This window comes from Patiria miniata, unplaced genomic scaffold (assembly GCF_015706575.1).
Source record: "Patiria miniata isolate m_02_andy unplaced genomic scaffold, ASM1570657v1 HiC_scaffold_5, whole genome shotgun sequence".
Classification (NCBI taxonomy): Eukaryota; Metazoa; Echinodermata; class Asteroidea; order Valvatida; family Asterinidae; genus Patiria; species Patiria miniata.
In genome coordinates, this window is record NW_024037072.1 from 21,642,492 (window position 1) to 21,662,670 (window position 20,179).

General features: G+C 40.0%; 1 protein-coding gene across 3 annotated transcripts in view; it reads right to left on the reverse strand.

Annotated features, from left to right (window-relative positions):
* Window positions 1-4,335: 4,335 nt before the first annotated feature.
* The window catches only part of LOC119742138, a 47,112-nt gene continuing 31,268 nt past the window's right edge, over window positions 4,336-20,179 (reverse strand). For 2 of the 3 annotated variants that reach the window (XM_038218171.1, XM_038218169.1), the window contains exons 8-16: window positions 19,031-19,147; window positions 18,156-18,251; window positions 16,912-17,023; window positions 15,765-15,914; window positions 13,652-13,678; window positions 10,972-11,000; window positions 10,267-10,374; window positions 8,835-8,928; window positions 4,336-8,471 (exon numbers count right to left, since the gene is read on the reverse strand). In XM_038218171.1, the coding sequence (XP_038074099.1) occupies window positions 6,010-8,471; window positions 8,835-8,928; window positions 10,267-10,374; window positions 10,972-11,000; window positions 13,652-13,678; window positions 15,765-15,914; window positions 16,912-17,023; window positions 18,156-18,251; window positions 19,031-19,147 (3,195 nt within the window). In that variant the 3' untranslated portion in view covers window positions 4,336-6,009. The remainder of the gene's footprint in view (window positions 8,472-8,834; window positions 8,929-10,266; window positions 10,375-10,971; window positions 11,001-13,651; window positions 13,679-15,764; window positions 15,915-16,911; window positions 17,024-18,155; window positions 18,252-19,030; window positions 19,148-20,179) is intronic. The other variant, XM_038218170.1, reaches the window with a different exon arrangement.

Sequence of the window (20,179 nt, forward strand, 5' to 3'; positions counted from 1 at the left end):
TATTTCTTTAATTGTGAACATTCCCAAAATATCATAGTATAGTAATTCGCAAAATAGGAAATCGCAAGAAAACAAAGCCCCTCACCCTTAAAACTGGAAATACAAAATACCCGAATGTACCTTGAGGATTGAATTTGAAAATTCCATAACATGGGGCTTTTACAGACTTGCCTTTGACTGTCAGTGACAGACAGTCACGGATCCAGCCGGCTGGGGGGGGGGGGGGTCGAACCCCTCTTTTGCTCTAATGACACAATAAGGTAAAGATATTCTGCAGTGGTTATTAATATCATGGAGGAATAAGAACACATTAATATGTATCTGACGGGCCTGAACCACTCCCCCTCCTCCCAACCCAACCCCAGCAAAAGTTACTAGATCCGCCTCTGACGTAAGTAATTAGTACATTGATATGAAATGTGATATCGACTTAGGTCCCCAGTCTCGCGCACACATTGACTAATATGCGCATATATACCCTCGACAACAGAGGATGCGTCATGGTGGGCAGCCCGCAAGTTACTGTGGGAAATAATCTAAGCGAATGGCTACCGCCCTCTGGGAGAATAATGCATGTAGTGATGCCTAAGGGATAGTAGAATCAGCCCACATTTCTGTAGGGGGATTTTGGGCATCAGCGAATCTTTGAAAATTGATTTGATATTTTTTAGTTGCTTTTGCACACAGATAGATTCGCCTAGTGATCACACGGGTTCCCTGCAGTCCCTACATCGATCGCTGATCCTGATGTTTTTTTTTTGGGGGGGGGGGGGGTTGACCCAATCTCTATATGTACCCTGGAAAAAATGAATTATTGTTAAGCTACGAATTATTTGAAACTTGTGCGTTAATTATTTCATATAACATTTGGTTCAATGTTTCCGTTCAAAACTGAATGACTTTTTTATTGCCAAAAAAGCTGCATTTAAGGCCAAAAAATGTCTCAGGTTTCTGGTATGGAGCTTCCCCAAAACATGGTGCGGCGACGCGGCTTTTTTTTTTTTTACCTTTTTTTCCTTCAAATGTCGGCTGATGACTGCAAATGGTGCCCGACTACACTTAGCGCAAATATATGGGAGTCCAGAGAGGCCACATCAAGCTTATTCTCAATCATAACCCCATCTAAAAATACGTTTAAATTGTGCAGCAGCAGGATTCCAGTCAAACGAGTGAGTTTGGCAGTTTTGAGACATCATCTTCATTGAAAAAAAACCAACACTTTTTCATTTTGCCGACGCGCATGGCTACGGCGACGCGCGCGCATACCAGAAACCGGAGACTTTTTTTTTGCCTAAAGAAGAATCTACCGACATGTACATGTATTTTTCTAGGTGAAACTTGAAAACAGCGCAGAGAGAACAACTTGAAGGAGATTGTCCAACTGAAAATTTAACAAATGTGATGTAGGCTGTTTCAAGTGTGCCACTTACGAATGGGAAACAAGCATTTAAAAAAACACCTGACACATGTACATCGTGTATACTAAAAAAAAACTAGACAATGAAACTTATAAATTCATGAATGACTGTTTTATTATTACAAGGCATCCATAAGAACAGACAAAAATCCACACAAGTTTTAAACCTGCAAAGGAACCTTACATTCCAGATACACATGTACCAGTACATGATAGTTTCTGCTAATAAAAATGACAGTAAAAATCAAGTGCAGCATAAAAACATTTGAAAACCTATGAAAGTTACCAGTGCTGCGTTGGCAGACATTGTAGTAAATTTTCCACACATTTGTTTGTGATATTTTCTTTTTAGATATCAACGGTACTTTCGACTTAAACATACATTGTGTAATTTTTTTTTTTTTAAATATAAGTCAAAGATTCCCATGTGAAAGTATTTCAGAGCATTCTGTCGACATCAAACGCAGCAGTAGTTCATAAAGTCTACTGTTAATTCTCATGTTTCTTAATTTCCTTTTTTACAACTGCTGTGGGTTTTGAAATAACTAAAGGAATTTTTCTGAAAGTACAGGTGATAACAAAAACTGGTGAAGCCAAGCACATTGTGCTATGGTGGATAAAAAAAGGAGTAACAACAACTTTTCCTTTTTGAAAAGAAAATGAAATTAGCATTTGATATTGTGAAGGACCCAAATGGTTATATCTATGTACAGTATTATACATAATGGCCTCTTTTAAAGAGGATATACGCACGTACTCACCATATATTCTTGGATAAATAAATATCATACACTACCTACATGTACATAAAGGTTGGTATTTTGGGTCACATAAATTTGTAACCACACCTATGAAGGTTGTCTGTGTAAGTTGGGGGGGGGGGGCGTTATCACAGCAACATATGACTGTGTTTGGAATGGGCACTAGCACTGTTCTTCGATGTGATGTAAACTGTGTCCAATACACAAATTTAGGTGTTTGTCACATCTTTGAGAATATAACATGTCAGAAGTAATTGCCTTGTTAGACAATTTAAACAAACTTAATTTAAAGTTATCTGCTTGTACAATTGTCTCTTGCCAATGCTATTATTAAGGGTATTTTCGCTCGCCATACAGATAGTTGAAATGGCCATCTAATAATTTACTGGCAAGAAGACAATCGAATGTACTCTTTAGCTACCGTAAAACTGAAGATAGGGTCGGGCTTTGTTGGTTTATAGCAAGTTGAACCGACAAATTGGATGTGCAATATTAACAAAAGGCACTTTTCTGGAAAGTGTTGTTGCTCTTTGCTCATTATTGATACAAGTAGGTGATTATTATGATTACACACATTTGAGAATCATGTTAAATGGCTAGAAATTACTACAAAATGATCATATCATAAGTCATTCTTTACATAAATGTAATAAAATGTACAAAACATACTGAAAACCTTTCAGTATTAGAGGTATATGTATGTTCTAGCACTTTTTTTTCAGGTATACATCAAAAGTCTTACTGTTTGTATGAGACCATAATTTTTGCAATAACAATATGAAGGCGGACATTGAATTCTCATGTACGAGGTGCACAAATACTGACTACTACTGAAAACACTTCCGTGTAAGAGGTATATGTTTTTGTTCAAGAACATTTTGTAAGGAAAACGACATGTCAACTTTAAATGTTTTTCAAAATATGTTCATCACAGATTGTCAGCAAAATCAGTATCAAATGATGACAGATACAAGAGGCAACATTTTTAGTGCAGTGAGTGTGACAGGAATCTTACAAATTCTCTACAGGAATCTCCGACCCTTTTTGCAATTCACTTTTTGAGCATCTATGTTTTCAGTGGAGAGACATCAATGAGTATTATGTACTTCAAATTTGCCGTTTGTTCGGGTTGGGTGGGTTGGGTTGGCGGTGGGAGTGGGGCTGTAGTGGGAGGGGGGTTGGGATGAGGGAGTATAGGGTCAGGTAAGAGGCTGGTAGCCAAAACATCCCCTAATGCACGGAACAATTTTTACAAAGTTGGTGGTTACACATTTTTTAGACAACAGGAGTTTTTCACAGGTTTTTGGTATGATGGAAAATACCATGACAACTTCAATTCAAAAGAAAGACAGTATTAACATTAAAACATTAAAAAATAAAGATAACAGAGAAAGGGATCCTTCACCTGAAGGAGGCAGACAGAAAGAGAGAATATTGAAATGTGAGCACCAGAAACACGTTCTTTTATTGACCTCATCATCCCACCTAACGATGAGCTATCCATGCTAGTTCAGCTTCATGGATTTCCCGATATATTCAAAAATGGAATACGGAATCAAGGACAATACCGTTGGAAGACAGTGTTTGCCTGAGCCGATGATTCAGGTCATTTTCTCTGTAAGTATGATTGTTTTAAGTATGATTTGCATCAGTTATCCAAGACCAACATATTAAACAAATCCAAAGATGGGACTAACAAGCTCATCAGTTTTTAAACTTCTTGTAACTCAATGTGTTGCTGTACATAGTGTGGATAGTTGGGAGGGGTCAAAGGTCAAAACTTGGTACTCCCCTCTCATTCCCTCCTTACTGCGGTGAAAGGATCCATTTTTAACCTAAAAAACACAGTTGGGAGACTTTTAAGCGCACTCAAGGCAGCAGGCATATCAGTTTCTTTCCAAGATTTCTTTTGGTGTTTCTATTTCAGAGTAGAGAAGTTTGGAACCAAGCTGTTTGACGTGGGCACAGGAGATCAGCGCGACGGACCAACACTGTCTTTGTGGCTGAGTGAGGGATTTCAGACCAGAGACTTTTTCAAGTCAACAACCACCAAAAGCTGAATTAGATATCCCTGCTGCATTTTGTTTCCGAAAAGTCTTAAATTGTTACAACACAAGGACTAACTTCAAGAACCTTGAACGTGTCTAAAAAATTAAATTCTTGAGCAATAAGGCTGATCATGTGTTGGCATAGTATGGTAATACATGTACTTATTTGATACAAACCTTACTGGCTGTCACCTACAATGAAAATGAAGCCCATCTGTACCATGCTATCAGTTCTATCACGAAGGCCCCCTTCCATGGCGAAAGCATTGTGGGCATCGTGGGGCAGACACTTTGTACAATAGCTTGCACAATGCTTTCACCATCGAAGGGGGCCTTGTATGTGTGTAGTGATCACGTGCCCAGATTCATCTATAAAACACCTCGGCCCAATTTCACGGTGCTGCTAAGCACATGATTTTCCGCTAACAGAGCCTCCATCTATTTCATGGAGACCATAAGCATAAGCACAGCAAAAGGCATGCTTACTTCAGAGGAAAAATTTGCTTAGCTTAGTGACGTTACAAAAGAAATCTCCATGCACGCGTGACCTTTAGCACATCCACACCGTGAAGTGCTTAAGGTTAGCAAAATTTTCTGCTATGCTAAGCACAACTTTTTTGCTAACTGTTAAGCAGCGCCGTAAAATTGGGTTCTGGTTTCTGGGTGAATTTACCACTTTGTTCTTTTCAAACCTGTGTAATTGCACTCACAGCCCATTAACAGTCCCTGTTGTTCGACACTACAAAACTTGGGTGTTACCTTTCGGAATAGATACTCCAGAATTGCATCATGACCCTTATGGTTTTACAGTCTACGTGAAAGTGAAGAAGTGTACACAAAAATGAAAACATTTTTTCATGAACACAACTATAACAGCCTAGGTTGCTAGGATTTCAAAAAAAAGAACAAAAAATACAATAGCTTTAAGCAATGTACAATATGAACAACATTATTAAATAAACTATACATGTAGATAATAATACGCTATTAATTACAAGTTGTACACACACACACTAAAATCAACAATCCACTGATAGACCAAAAAAGTGGATTAGCCGCACCATTAAAAGAGCAAATAGTCATATTTCTAACTTACATTGTACGTTTACTTGTTAGCATTACTTCTTTTTTTTTACATTACAATACATGCCAAAAAATGTGGCTAAGTCAAATTTTTTTCAAATCCGTTTAAAGGGTAATACGTACAAATGTACAGAACAACTATGATCTTTGGGTATTTGAATAAAAAAATTGACAGTTATACAAATTTTTGTTTTCATTCATTAAAAAAAACCTGTTATGTGTCCGTAATTACAATATCACTTTCTTTTACAAGTATTTACATGGACTTTTCCATATAAGAAAATATTGTGAAACAACAGTTTCCAGTAATATACTTGAATATTGGCACTAACTCTTCCCTTAGATTTTTGCTTTCCTTTTGCCCAGGCGAAAAACTAAAAATAGGCAGCATAAAAAAGCAAGTTACTACTTTTTCCCCGGAAACAATGCAACATCTGATTTATTTGTGATTACGACTAGTCGCAAGGACTAGCCACAGGAGCATTTTTGATCAATGTAATGTGGTACTTCTGAATAAGTGAAAACAAATTCACAAATCTTCTTTGTGACCTTTTGAAACGAGATGAGAGAATTTGTCTGAACAATTTTCTTTAATTTTATGTTTTAATTATAAAGACCTCCAGTAGGGTCAAACATTTTCTTAACTCAAAAAATATAACTCACAATATACTATAACAAACCGACTCTTAAGTGGATAAAGCTAGGACTCGGTGGGGGTTGCATAGCCAGAATGAAAGCTTTCTTCAGAGGAATCCTGAGTAGAGAATTCGGACCTAGCGTCAGTGTAATTACTCTCACAGGATGTGGCCCTGTGAAGACCTTCAGAGCTCTGGGCTCTCAAAAACACAGGGCTGCTGTTGGACGTGACGTTTGGTCTGCAAGATGATCTGTGGGTGTCTTCTTCACACTGTTTTTGTTGTTCTGTTTCCTCCTCTTCCATATTCTCTTTAAACTCCACTTCCTCTTCCACCTCTTTTGCTTCTGGTTTTGTGCCCTCAACCAGTTCATCTTCTTTGATAGACGACTGTGACAGCAACCGTTGCTCCTCTGCTTTGTTTTGTTTCTCTGCTTTAATTTCTTCCTTAGGGTTGACGCAAGTCCTGGGGACAGGCTTCGAGACAGCCTTCTCAAGCTCTTGAAAGCGCTCCTTGAGCGATCGGAAGAGGATGGGCTCCGAGTCTTGAGGGGAAGGCTCAGTGGATGTTTCCGACCCGGTCAGGTTAAGGGGACTCCTTGCTACATGGACAGGTGAAGCATGGGCACTGCTCTCTCTACTCTCAACCCTAAACCCGGTCAGGTTGAGGGTACCTCTTGCTACATGGACAGGTGAAGCATGGGCGCTGCTCTGCAAGCTGCTAGCATAGCTGCTCATCCCGTCTGGCTCATCTGAGCAGTGAGATGCCGTGTCTGAGTAAGACATCTCCAGGGTGCTTCCCTCAGTCTTGTTGTACCTCTTGGGGATGGGTCTGGAGACCCATTCCTGAAGCTCTTGCCTCCTCTCCCGCAGAGACTTTATCTTGGAGCTGCTGGCCTCGTCCTGTGACTGCTTGTGGAACTCTGCGTTCTGCCGGATGGATTGCAGGCGTTGCTGTATTCCCATCGAGACTGGGGTCACAACTTTGGATTCTTTCTTTTTTGATGAAGGTTTCTCAAATTTCTTGACCACATCTCGCACTGACTTCCTGTTCCGATTGTTGCGACTCAATGATGGAGTGTTGTCCTGGCTCAGGGATTCAGTTTTGTCCTCATCTGAAGACGATCCAGTGCTACGGACAAGAGTGGCATGAAAGACTGAATCCGAGATATGACGTACCCGACCCCTGGAGGGTGCTATCCATGACTCATTCTCTGTCATGGCCCTCTGGAAGGTCTCAATTTTACTAGTGACCTTGCTAGCTGTCTTGGGTCTGACAACAGCATGTCCATCCTTGTCTTCCTTTATTGAGAAACCCTCAGTGTGAGCTGTGCCATCCCGATCTACGTAAGGATCACTAAAGACATGCCTTGTCACAACAAGTTTGGGACTCTCTTTGGCCTTGCGGCTAAACTCACGAGCAAGCTTGATGACTGTCTTTGGTACAACAGCTGCCGGAGCTTCATCTTTTGTGTGATCTTCTTCTGGTTGACAAGATTTCGCTGGCTCTGAGTTGGGTTTCTCCTCTTCAAACCTCTTACCTGTTGAAACAGTGCATGTACTAGTTATATCGTCTGATGCCGCTTTTCCTGCTTCAGTTTTGGCATCCTCATTATCAGAGAGGTGGAACTGCGAATACTTCTCTCCTAGCTTTTTGAAGGCACTGTTGACAGATTCTAGAAGATTTTCATTGGAGGAATAGGAGGACAGTTCTCCTGATGCTCCATGAGATGATGGAGACGCATCTAGGATCTCTTTGCGAGTTGGGCTACCACTCCTGTCCTCTGTGTTTGTGTCCAGCATATTGGGATCTGAGTGTGATCGGTTGTGCATCTCACTAACAGCAGCTAACATGCATCTGTCATCACTGTTGGACCGAGAAAGCGGAACCTTGAGAGGTACATGCATTGCTACGTCTGCACTGAGAGGCCGGGCACCGTATGATAAACTCCGGTTCCTGACATAAGTCTCCGAGGACATTGGAAGCCACACGTCTCCATTTTTACGAGTGCCAAGAGGCCGGTAGCTCTTGATGTTTGAGTGTCGGAGCTTGAACGGTTCCGAAGGGGAAACCTTCTTGATGTAAGACGGCAAGGATTCCAGGTCCACAGCATCCTCGTTTCCCACGCTAGCATTAGGGACAATTTCAGGCAAGGATTCTAAGGCTTCCAGCTCATCAGGACTTTCCATATTCTCGATAAGTTCCTCAATGGCATTGTCATCCTCCTCGCTGCCTTCCAAGCCAAGACGTCTCCGGACAAGATCTGGCTTCTTGGCTGGGTCTTCAGAGCTCTTACCCCTATCAGTTCCACTCCGCCTGCCTGAGCCATTAGCATCTCGGTCTCCTTCAGTGCTAGTGTGTTCAGACAGTGTCATGCTACCGATGCCAGAGTCTCTGTTGGATTCCCGTTTCTTGGTCAGGTTGCTCCGTACAGCCGCCCGCTCTTTCTCCTCATCGCTGTGTGTGCTCGACACGCTGCCATCAAGCTCCATGCTGTTGCGGCTCAGTCTTTGGCTAAGGTTATCTGCTGTAAAAGAGAGATGGAATAGCAAAGATGAACATTTAGCCAGTCTGTGTGATAATTGTTTAAGAACTCTCCTTCACATTCAGAACAGTGTTTGTTATACCCATCTTTCAGGACGGTCAGATGGCATTTTCCTTGGCTTTCAACTCTTGCATCAGCAGGATCATATCTGACCTGTATTGTACTCTAATTGAATTTGACTCCCATTCTTTGATGACGCTGAATTTGATATTTCTGTCCAGGTCTTTAAAACCTGAAATGTATTCACTGCAGACAATTTTTGTCCAAAAGGAGAACTGTGATGATCAGGCTCTTTTAAATAAGTATTATGGTGATGCTTTAATTTGATTCTTTGATTCTATTTACCTATTGGTTGTTTGTCAGGGCTTCTTGAGTCAGGGGTTCTTGTAGAGTCTGAGCAAGCTGACAAACTGCTCCTTCGCTCTGGGGTGTCCTCATTCTGTAAAAAATAAAACAATAACAAAGAGTCATTTTACAAATTCAAATACACCGTTACAAGTGCTCTTAGAATTAAGCAAACACTCATGAACAAGGCTTGTCCTTCCATGTTTTCCCTATGTAGTTTTAAAGCATTTTCTGCCCAGTGTTGATTCACATGCATCCACTGAAGTTTGAAATAGCTGTCTTTTACAAATCGGAAGATCAGGCTTTTCAGTTTGTTAACTTAATGTGACATTGGCAATGTACACATGCTGCACCAAATCAAGCATCCTAAGCTTGTCTTTTAGATCTTCACAGTTTGTTTGTCTACAAAAGTAATATAGATGGGAGCCACACAAAAGCAAATTAAGGCTTCATCCGAATCAGCTGTCTAGAGAATCAGGTCTAGGTCTGCGCCCATTGAAAATATGTGGGGACGCGCTGACAAAAGACGTAGCCATAGCTCTTGAAGCTCGTTTCGGACACGGCCTAGGGCTACCAAAAGGATGTCATGTGTATTTTTCTGTTAACAAAACATTGCACATTGAGCGCTGGCAACTGGCATTACCCAGAATTGTTGGTTAGTCCTCAGAATTTTGCGTCGGGGTAATGTAAATCAAATTAGGTTTTGCCCTTCACCGACGTATGAACACTGTATACTCTGTGTGTTGCCTCCCGAGTGAAAGTTGGAAAAAATCACTCGGTTGGGACTCGAACCCATGACCTCCTGCTTTCTAGTGGTCGAGTCATAAGACGTCTGCCCTAGAAAGCAGGAGGTTGTGGGTTTGAGTCCCACCCGAGTGATTTTTTCCAACTTTCACTCAGGAGGTAACACACAGAGTATTGGGTGTTCACTCGGGAGGTAACACACTGTTTATACGTCGGTGAAGGGCTAAACCTAATTTGATCAATCACAAGTCATGCAGTCCCATACCAAGTAACCAGGTAATTACATGTACATGAACTGTGGAAAGGGTATTCCTTGGTATTGCTCATCCCCTGTTACTTATGACATGGTCTGTGATTACTTATGGCATGGTCTGTGATTACTTATGACATGGTCTGTGATTACTTATGACATGGTCTGTGATTACTTATGACATGGTATGTGATTACTTATGACATGGTCTGTGATTACTTATGGTATGATCTGTGATTGCCAAGTGTTGTGACTTGTAAAATGAAGTAATGAACAATACGGGAACGTGGGGAAAAAAGGTAAAAGGTCCTAGTTAAGTTCAAGGATGAAATGCAGTTGACGCTGAAGTTGGATATGCATCTAAACATTTGGATTTGCAAATGAATGCACTGTCAGGTTTCAGATACAGGGCCCAATAAATGTAAGGAAGACACGTACCAGACGGGATGTAGACTGTCCATGAGGGGATTCCAAAGATTCGTTATCGGACTCGTCCGTCGCGTTCCATGTCTCTGCTCTGACATCACCACTGGATTGTCTGCCATTCTGTAACACACACAAGATATCAAATACAAAGTTAATGACAATGGGTAATGACTGGTTCTCACAATCTTGCGATTTTCCTTTATTTCGGGAGAAATATAATTTAATCATTATTGAATAGCCAGATAATCAATCAGAATTAATAGCCAGACAAATCAGGACACCCAGAAGACCAGACAGCCAATACCTAGAGTGGCCATCACGCCAAAGTAGGCATCAATTAATAGTGGTATTACTGATTATCATGTCATGTTTATTTTTCTTTTGTTTATTTCCGTTGGTGAACCACAATTTGGGCGTTGTCTCTTGCTTCCGATCCATTATTTCAGTCCCCCGATTTCAAGACTCTGGCTCAATATTGGTCAATTGGTATGCTTCAGGAACACGACAATTTGAGAAAAAAAGTGTCAAGCACTTTCATTTGGTTTGAACACTGATGGCTTCTATGCGAGTTTGCGATGAATCCAAAGTTGGAGATGACACTGACAGATTTGAAATTTGGAGATTTGAAAACGTCAAATGACATTCCTTGCACAATGGTCTGTTTTGCAGACATGCCTATTCTAGATAAATAGTTCTACATCTATGTACTACACTCACCCATTTAGACAGCTCTGGCCTCTTCATTCCTACAAAAACGACAAAACAAAATATGGACTTATTTCTAGGGTAGCTGTTTCAACATTATCATCAACATATACATGTAGAATAACATTAGAATTCCAAAAAAGGTGTCCTAGAATTTTTTCCAGACCCATTTTTTTTTCTTAGGCACTTATCTTCGGCAGTTGTTTTACCAATAACTCAGATTTTTTAAGCAACAAAAAGCAGTGAACTTCCATTGTAGCAAACCTTGTTCCTCACCAGTTTAGGGGACACAACCAACCAAACTTCACAGAATAAGTGAACAGATTTATATTGCACTTGTATAATTTGAAGTTTATTTAACTTCTAAAAGCAATACAGATAAGTTGGGATCACAACAAAATGATACACTTTTGGATCAGGATTTTTTTAAGTGAGTGTTATTTTCAATGTGTTGGAAACAAATCTTTGTTTATTCACATTACAAGGCAGTTCACTCTGTCCTTGCTCTATGCTCTGCCCAACCAGGAGTACTAATAAATGCAAAAAAAGTGTTTGACTACTAGATAGATGGATATTTCTGATAACAAGAAGCCAGCAGACTGGAGCAAAGCCTTTGCTTCAAATGGCAGACGATCGGTGCAATTTTCTAAGGCTAAATGCAAGCTAAGCATAAGTTTTATTGGTAAGCCACAAAGTGGGTTGTGCTTGGGTGCAGATATGGGAGTCAGGGATTTTGGAGATGCCTCTATACATCCAGCGGTGTAGCAAGTGTTCTCACCATGGGGGGGGGGGGGGGGGGGATAGGAAGGGGGCTGGACACCATCTACCTCTGGGGGCGTAGTTCAAAGCGGACAATCATAGACACTATCGAACAATAGGTGGCACTTTTCATGGCAGCACAAAAGCCGACATTTGCGCAACCTTAAAAATTTTTTAACCATGGTCACTTTAAGTGGATTACAAATTTCCTGTGGGGGCGTGACGATTGGCTATGCCGCTGTATACATGTTATTAAGTTAGGCATGCAATAGGATTTTATGCAGCATGCAATATTTGGGTGCTTTACTCTTCATGATGGCAGATAGCTTTTGTCTTTCTCACTACAGACGAATCCCTGGGTCACCCAACCAACTGGTCTCACGACATGATTTCTTGGAATCGAATGACTAGCGATGAACAATTCATTGAGACCAAAGATGTAACTTCTCCACATCTGTGTGTGCTGCTTACCAAAGTGATTTTGGCAAATTTAAAAAGAAGCTTCAAGTGGCAGAGTTTTGCGGAGCAATCTAGTGGTTATTTTACTACAAAACATTGCACATTTTTGCAAGAACTATGACACTGAAGAATGATTAAAGCTGTTGTTTTAAACTGAGGCACGGGTTTTGTGCAGGAACTGAGTACAGTCGAGTCTCGTTAATACAAACTCGTTCGGACCTAGCCAAATTGTTTGTTATATCAGAATTTTGTATTAAGAGGAACATCAGTCCCATTCATTGTGCACATAAATGCACAGTCGGGACTAAGGCTTTATGTTTGTTATAACCAGAATTTTGTATTAACAGAGTTTGTACTAACGAGATTCAACTGTACTCAGATTTGATGATACAACGTACATACATAATTTTCATTAATTGCAACTGTCCTCAAACCTGACTGCACACTATGTGAGGTTTGTTTTGTTTGCGAACCCCCAGTTTAGTAAACATTTGATTTATGTTCATGACAAACATGTAAAAACAAAATATGACCATTATTAGCTAGACCAGGATGCAATGTTTGGCTGTACATGTAAACTGGAGGTTCGGTCTATGGGCTCTGTGCACAAGTACCCCTCTCGATGGTTACAAAGGGAGAGTTGGGGAGACCACTGGGCGAAACATTCGCATTTCAGACGACGCCTAGCGCTCATGTGAAGATGCTACAGGTTCGTGCACATTCAGAACAGAATTAGCCATGCGCACTTCGCACCATACGCATGCACCGGTATGCACAAGCGGCGTGCTCCATAAACAGGGCTCCCGAAAGCGGTAAAAAAAGCACCATCTACTATTCATGCACAGAGTCCATATACAGGGTGAGTAAAAAAAAAAAACATATCCCAAATTGCAGGACCAATTTTTGGATGCAGTTTTGCCTGTAGCACTTTCAAAATCTAGGCTATGAAAGCCCAGTTACAGTATTACCTCACCTTACAGTGAGTACCTCACCTTTAAAAGGCTATGAAAGCCCAGTTACAGTATTAAGCTTTCATTTAGTACAAGAATCATTCAGATCACTCATGAAATTTTTCAAGTAACAGAATTTTGAACTCAAACACAGTTTTAAAGTTCTGTCCATGGATCACAAAAAATAAGTGTTCTTTCAGCAAAATGAAAACAATTCTCATAGGGATGCACGTGAATTCGTTTTGCTGAAAGAACACGTACCCTTTCGGTGATCCGTGGACAGAACTTTAAAACGGTGTTTGTGTTCAAATTGCCGTAACTTGAAAAGTACATGAGTGATTTAAATGATTCTTGTACTATAAGAAAGCTCATTGATTGGGCTTTCATATCCTAGATTTTGAAAGTGCTACAGGCAAAACTTCATTCAAAAATTGGTCCTGCCATTTGTGATGCGTTTTTTTTTTTTTAATCGCCCTGTTGTGTTTCACAAGCAGCAATGAATAGAGGAAGCCATGCAAACTCACCTTTAGTAATCATGCTTTCCACTGCAGCTGTAGTGTAAAACAAGCAATGGTGGGAAAAAACCATGGGTTAATATGGCAAAAAGCTACTATGCCCCTGGGTGTCTGTCACCATGTGCGTCACCATGTGCGCAAGACTGCCAAAGTGAGAGCATGCATGTGTCTTTGTGTCACATTCACTTTCCTGGAATGCACTTTCTGTTTAAAAGTTTAAGGGCTTTGATCCAAGTATAGTAAACTCTGGCTAAGTCGGCATTCTCGGGACCCGAGAATTTGTGATGACTTACGCGAATGCCGATATCTGCTGCAAGACATCATTTTGCCGGCTTACATGAATGGTCTTTTGTACACATGATTCATGGCACTAATTGGCTTCGATTTACCTTGGATTATCTCCTTAATGCTGGAGTTGAATCCAGCAAATTAATCCTCGAATTGTATCATCACGTTTGGGGTATTGATAGTGGAGACCACGATACATATGTACCATGCACAGTAATGAATTAAATGCGTGCATGGTCCGGTATTTACCACGCACGCATTGACTGCAGCACTAGTCATTCAATAAGACGACCCCCAAAATGGACAGAGCGCATGCGTACAGCCTAGAGGGGTTACTAGTATTGATATGCTCACGATGCATATGCGATGTATGCAGTAGGACACCCTTTTTCGACACCAATGCATGCAACTATCACGGGCCGTGCGAAACCACTTTTCACTCGACACTTTGCCAACCGCAGTACAGGAAGTCTATGCCAATGCGTGATGTTGTTGAATGCCGACTTACACAAAGGATTTTGTAATGCTTTTGATGGAAAGGGGACCGAGAGTAACACAACGACTTGAGCGAAGTGGCGACTTATAAAAGCCGACTTAGAAATAAAAAATTAAATGGAAATGCATTACGGACAATCGGGACTTTAGTCAGACGGCCGACTTGAGTGATTTGACGAGTTGTACGATGTCGGTTTAGCCGGAGTTTACTGTAATTGGATTGAAACAATTTTGAGTAAAATTCTTGTACAAAATTTAACAGAGAGTGCCGTTTTGGTGATAAAATATCACAGTTTAGTTGTATGAACAGTCAAAACAACACTTCAAATCATCAATTCGTCACTTTCAAATCTCAAACAAAAATGTTATTTGTTTAGTTGTGAAATCACAGCAAATGGTGCCAGAGGACTGAATTTTTTTTGGAACACACAGAATGCACATCCATTTTAGTCTTAGAAAGGAATAAATCAGGGTTTCTTGTCAGTCTTGTTTTAGTTTGGTGAAGAATGTTTTTTTTTTAACAAGCCTTGTAACTTAAGGTTTTGAAAATTTTGCCTATTTGTGGAAAATTGGAGGTGACATTAACCCCTAACCAACAGTGTGAAAAGAAACAAACCAAAAATATTAATCGCCTAATGAAGAATGTCAGATGGTTGTGGATATGTTATTTGTAAAACAATAAACCTTGTAATGTCATTCATGAAAAACTTGAAGTTTTATTTGACATTTACAGGTTGTTCAGATGGACATCACCATTTAACATGTTTTACAATTGCCATAAACACAACCATTGAAATGCATTATTGAGAACCAACACCAGAAAGTGATAAGGAATATGAAATGATTAGTACTGCCAGAAGTATATCAGAGATTTAATGAGCTACGCATTTAAGTTCAACAGAAGTAAGAAGTCTATGAATACATAGAAGATGTATTGGGTGAATATATTCTGATGATGAACAATTGGGCAGAAAATATGTTTGGCACAGTTTTTTGCTATCCAAAAACAACCCCACCAAATGTTACGCTGGTCAAAATCTGACATTACTGGTAATTTTGAATAATTTTCTTGTTCCATCAAGATTGAGATTTTGCCACCATTACAAAGTTTTAAACCAGTATGATGAAGAAAATATTCCAGATTTAAATGCCCTTAGTTATTCCAGTAATTATGAAGCATTAGTTGCAAAGATAAGAGTTTATAAAACTAGAGATTACTCTCAAAACAAACTTGGTATTAAAAGCAAAGAAAATGACAACGACTAACATCGAATCTCAACAGCAGCGAGTTAATTTCCAACACTTCTAACTGTGAAGGACATTGTGACCTTTGACCCACCTTTGACCTGCTTTTGACCTCGGATCAGCTTGCCCATTGGTTCTGAGTTGCGTCGTTTCTGTCTTCGTTTGGACTTCCTCTCTTTCTTATCTCGTGTCAGGTCAGGGTCTGGTGGGACCTCTTTGTCTGACTCTGTCTTGGCCGACATGGCTGGAAACGAGAACAAGAACAAGAGTTTTCATTAAATTCAAAAACATTCTTAATTGGTGTGGTGTCTGTCCAGTAAAACAAATTCCATCCAATTACGGGAAAGAAGAAACCTGTCTGATGAAGGATAACGAGGAAAATTAATTTTTGGGGGCACAGGAGAGTGCTCAGAGTTCAAATAAATACATATTCAAAATCACTGTGCTCATGGAAAAGAACATAACAGCCTGATTGTCCGAGCAACCCCATAATGAAACTTTAAACTTTCTGTAGTTTGCTGTTATAATTTAAAGACAAGAACATTTGCACCTGTCTGAAAAAATGAACTGATGTGCTCTGTAAGAGCTGTAAGAGCTTGAGGGATATGGCCAAGTGCTTGGTGAACTCCTACATACAGAAGTCTCCTGGCTTCAAATGTGACCAACAAAACAAAACAAAAAGCAGGTTAATAGCTCAATAGCACAACAGTCTTAACGAACATACAAAAAGACTATACGCATAGCAACCAAAGTGCTATAAGCGCGCAACCGGTATTGTGTGCAAATGCATACGGGTGTGCTCGTTGCGCTTATTGTTCCCAAGCACTAGCGCTACAGAGCTGGGTTCAAACATTTCGTGAAGGAGTGGTTTGGAAAAGTTCAAGTACAGTTTTAACTAATTTTGTATTGAAATAGAAATACATTTTAATTGTATCAAGCAGAATCTGTGGATGAGGTGTTATAAAACAAATATTGACTGATGGAGCCTAGTTTTACTATACCACAAGTTAAAGCAGTCAATATTTGTATACTAGTCACCAGTCTGTAACTTCTCCAACCCTGTAACTTCCCCAATCCTCCAAACCTTCTTGGTGGATTTATAAGGATCTGAGAGGATTAACCCTAATTCCCTAGGGCGTGTGCAAAATCGTATTAAAATTGGAGGATTCAGGGCTGTTAGGGGTACGAGGGTAAATGATTCAAGGCCTGTGCAGTCTGTGACATTGAAGTTGCTAGCTTACTGCTTCTGAGGATGAGCTCGTAGACCTTGGTGGGTATTGTACTGCCGTAATTCTCCAAGATCAGTCGCTTGATTTCGTGGCTCCAGAGTTTCTTCTGGTCAACATTGCGTGCCTGAAAAATAGCATTCAAGTTGTGGCCAAAACATAATAATCAATTAATAAATGAAAAAATAAGATGAAAGTGTGCATAGCTTGGATTGAAGTGCCTTTAAAAATCACAGGGACCAGGCCTTTTCCAGCTGTGCACCGCGTCTCTGGAATTCCTTGCCAGACGAGTTAAGGGACACAACTGATATGTCATCATTCAAACGCCATCTTAAGACTCATTTTTTCAATCTATCATTTAAACCACAGTGATTTGCTAGTGACCGGCGCCTTTGAATGGTTCTCCAGATACTGTGCGCCTTATAAATTATCTGTTATTATTATTATTATTATATGAAATAGTGGCACTGAAAACTGGAATGTTATTTCTATAGATACCAATTTTGATTGAATTGATACCAAAATTCAAATTACACAACTTAATCAAATTAACTTTGAAAATTGTTTATCACCTCACATGGTTGAGGAAAACTAATGGTGATATTTTCAACAAATTTTAAGGAAAAAAAAATGAACAACTGATCTTTCAAATTGTACATGTATATGGAATAATAAGTAAGAAGAATTGTGACCTCAAATTTGAATGTGTTTAAAGGGAATATTTGCTTTTGCTGTACTTTTCAGAAATGGATGGAATTGGGGGGTTGGAAATACCGGTATATAGCAAATATAGTTACACTGACTTTTTTGAGGTTTTGGGTTCGAAAATGCTATAAAAACCAAGAAGAACAATCATTTTCCTGTAGTCTGGTTCCCTGACTCCATTTAAGAAGAAACAGAGCAGTTTACATACATTTGGGAATTGTAAGGTCAGGGAACCAGTTTAGCTGGCTTGTACCCGTTCATAGGTGTGCAATCGATTGCAAACAAGTGCGATGGCCAATGGGGGCCAGTATTTGAAAAAAAGCCAACGCTGGTCGGCCGACCAGCATTGGAAATTGATACAAAAATACGACTTTTCTTGAAAATGACAGTATACCAGGTGCCATGATTTTACAGGATGCTTTACACTGTCATTCACTAACAGTCCAGCAAAATGATTTGGTAGTTTTATTTTTTGATGTTTGCAAATGTTGTATTTTCCCTTTAAACAAAAGAAGATTTGATGAAAGCAAATTTCTTGTAAAAGTAGGCCTTACCAGGATTGTGTACTGAATGCTGGGATTGTCGAAGGGAATCACGTTAAAGCCAAGCGGCTCCTTCTGTATGCTCTCAATCAACATCAGGTTGGAACACTGCGGGATAAAGAAACAGAAAGTACAGTCAGTTATGCTGGGATCCAAAAGCAAAACCAAAACTTGGACCAGGAAGGGCAAACATTGAAATCACAACACAACAGGAAATCTTCAATATTGTATTACCACTCTCCACACTTTTGTGGTCTGTTTATCATGATATTAATCTCTTATATCATGTTAAGACAAACAAAAACAAATGAGTTTTTTTGTTTGTATTGGACTCTGATCACCATGAGAGTGAAACTGGAAGGGTAACAACGGTTTGAAGCCATCTGTGAGAAGTAAAACAATGTGAATTGGTACTTTTTCTTGATAACAGATGAAGGAAAACAGAAAAGGAAAGACTTTGTTGAAGCAAGGCCTCTGCTAAAAAATAAACATAAATGTACACGCAAGGGCCAAGTTCGCGCAAGGACTAAAGTTGACCAATGGTCAACTAACGTTTGCCCGAACTCTGTCTAGTCGACGATGGTTGACTACGCTAGTCGACTATTTGGAACCAGCCTACTGGGGCTGGTTGCTTCGCTGGTAACCAATAGCCGCGCGCATTCATAACGCTAGCAGGGAGCCAGGATCCAGAAGTTCTGCGATAACATTTTGACCAGCGTTCGACTAGAGACGTTCGCACGTTGCTATTACTGCGCAGGCGTAAGGTACGTCACAAATCAACCACTAGTCGACTAATGGTCCTTGCCTGAACTTGGCTCAAGTTAACTTGCTAAGTTTACACAAGGTTAAACATTGCCATCCCCCATCCGTTATTGTGTGATACTTACAGGTATATGCGTCTTGACGCTGATTAACCCATCCTCCCGTTTCTTGCCGATGAGTAAAACCTTCTCAAATAGGTAGAGGTAGCGCTCTGCCCTGGCTCCTTGCATCCGGAATACATCCTGACGCAAATGCACATTTACAGTTTTACAAATCGGTAATCCCTCAAGTTACTGCACACTACCTACTTTTTTTGCAGATTTCTGCACACTGAGCCAATTTGTGTGATGCCATTAAAGGTACAGTCCATCATTTGCAGCTATCCAAAAAGTAACTGATGTAATTATTGTTGAAAAGCATAGTAATGGGACTAAACTCCCTGTGAAATTATTCTTTCTGGTAAGCTGTCATTTTGAAGATATCAATAAAAGAAGGCCTTTCCAACAATGCATCGTTGGAAATTTCCGTTAGTAGTTTTTTTTTTTATTCGCGCAAAGCGTTGACACCAAGCACACATGCGCGAGGTTGCTATAATTCGTTGGATCAGTGCACGACTTCGCGGAGCTGCAATCGGTTCAGTGAGAACGTGTCTCGGATGCTGAATTCAGGCTCCATTCAAAACACGATTCAGCAACTTTTGATTTGAAATCGAGATCCTAGAATATTGTTTTCTCAGGATATACAGCATTCACTGAGCTGAAACTCCATCATGTTAGTTGTTCAGCACCCATCTTTAGATTTTGGGCACTTTTGTTGCTTCAAACGAATATACCGGTATAATGCACAAATTACAAATGATGGACGCTACCTTTAAAGACCCTTTTTCTTTACAAGAAAATAAATATTCACCAATTTTGAATGGGCAGAAAACACCCAAATACTTTTTTCATTCTTGTTGCTTAGCACCTTAAAACCAACAAGGGGACTAAAAAGAGTTGGATTTCAACTTAAAATTGTGTAGACTTTATTGCTGAAGATGCCGAAAGAATCCTCATATTCAGTTTAATAAACATGTTTGTACAGCTTTTTTGGTGGGATTCTATACTATAAAATGCTCGTCAACGTTGTTTATCAACATTGCAGCCCTTTTTTTTCCATTGACACTCTTAAAATTAAGTAAACGTCAGGCAGATTTGAACTTTGATTCAACTCTGGTACAAAAGCTTCCCCATTTAGCTTGCTAAAGTGTTGAGTACTTCAAGTGGACCGAAGAA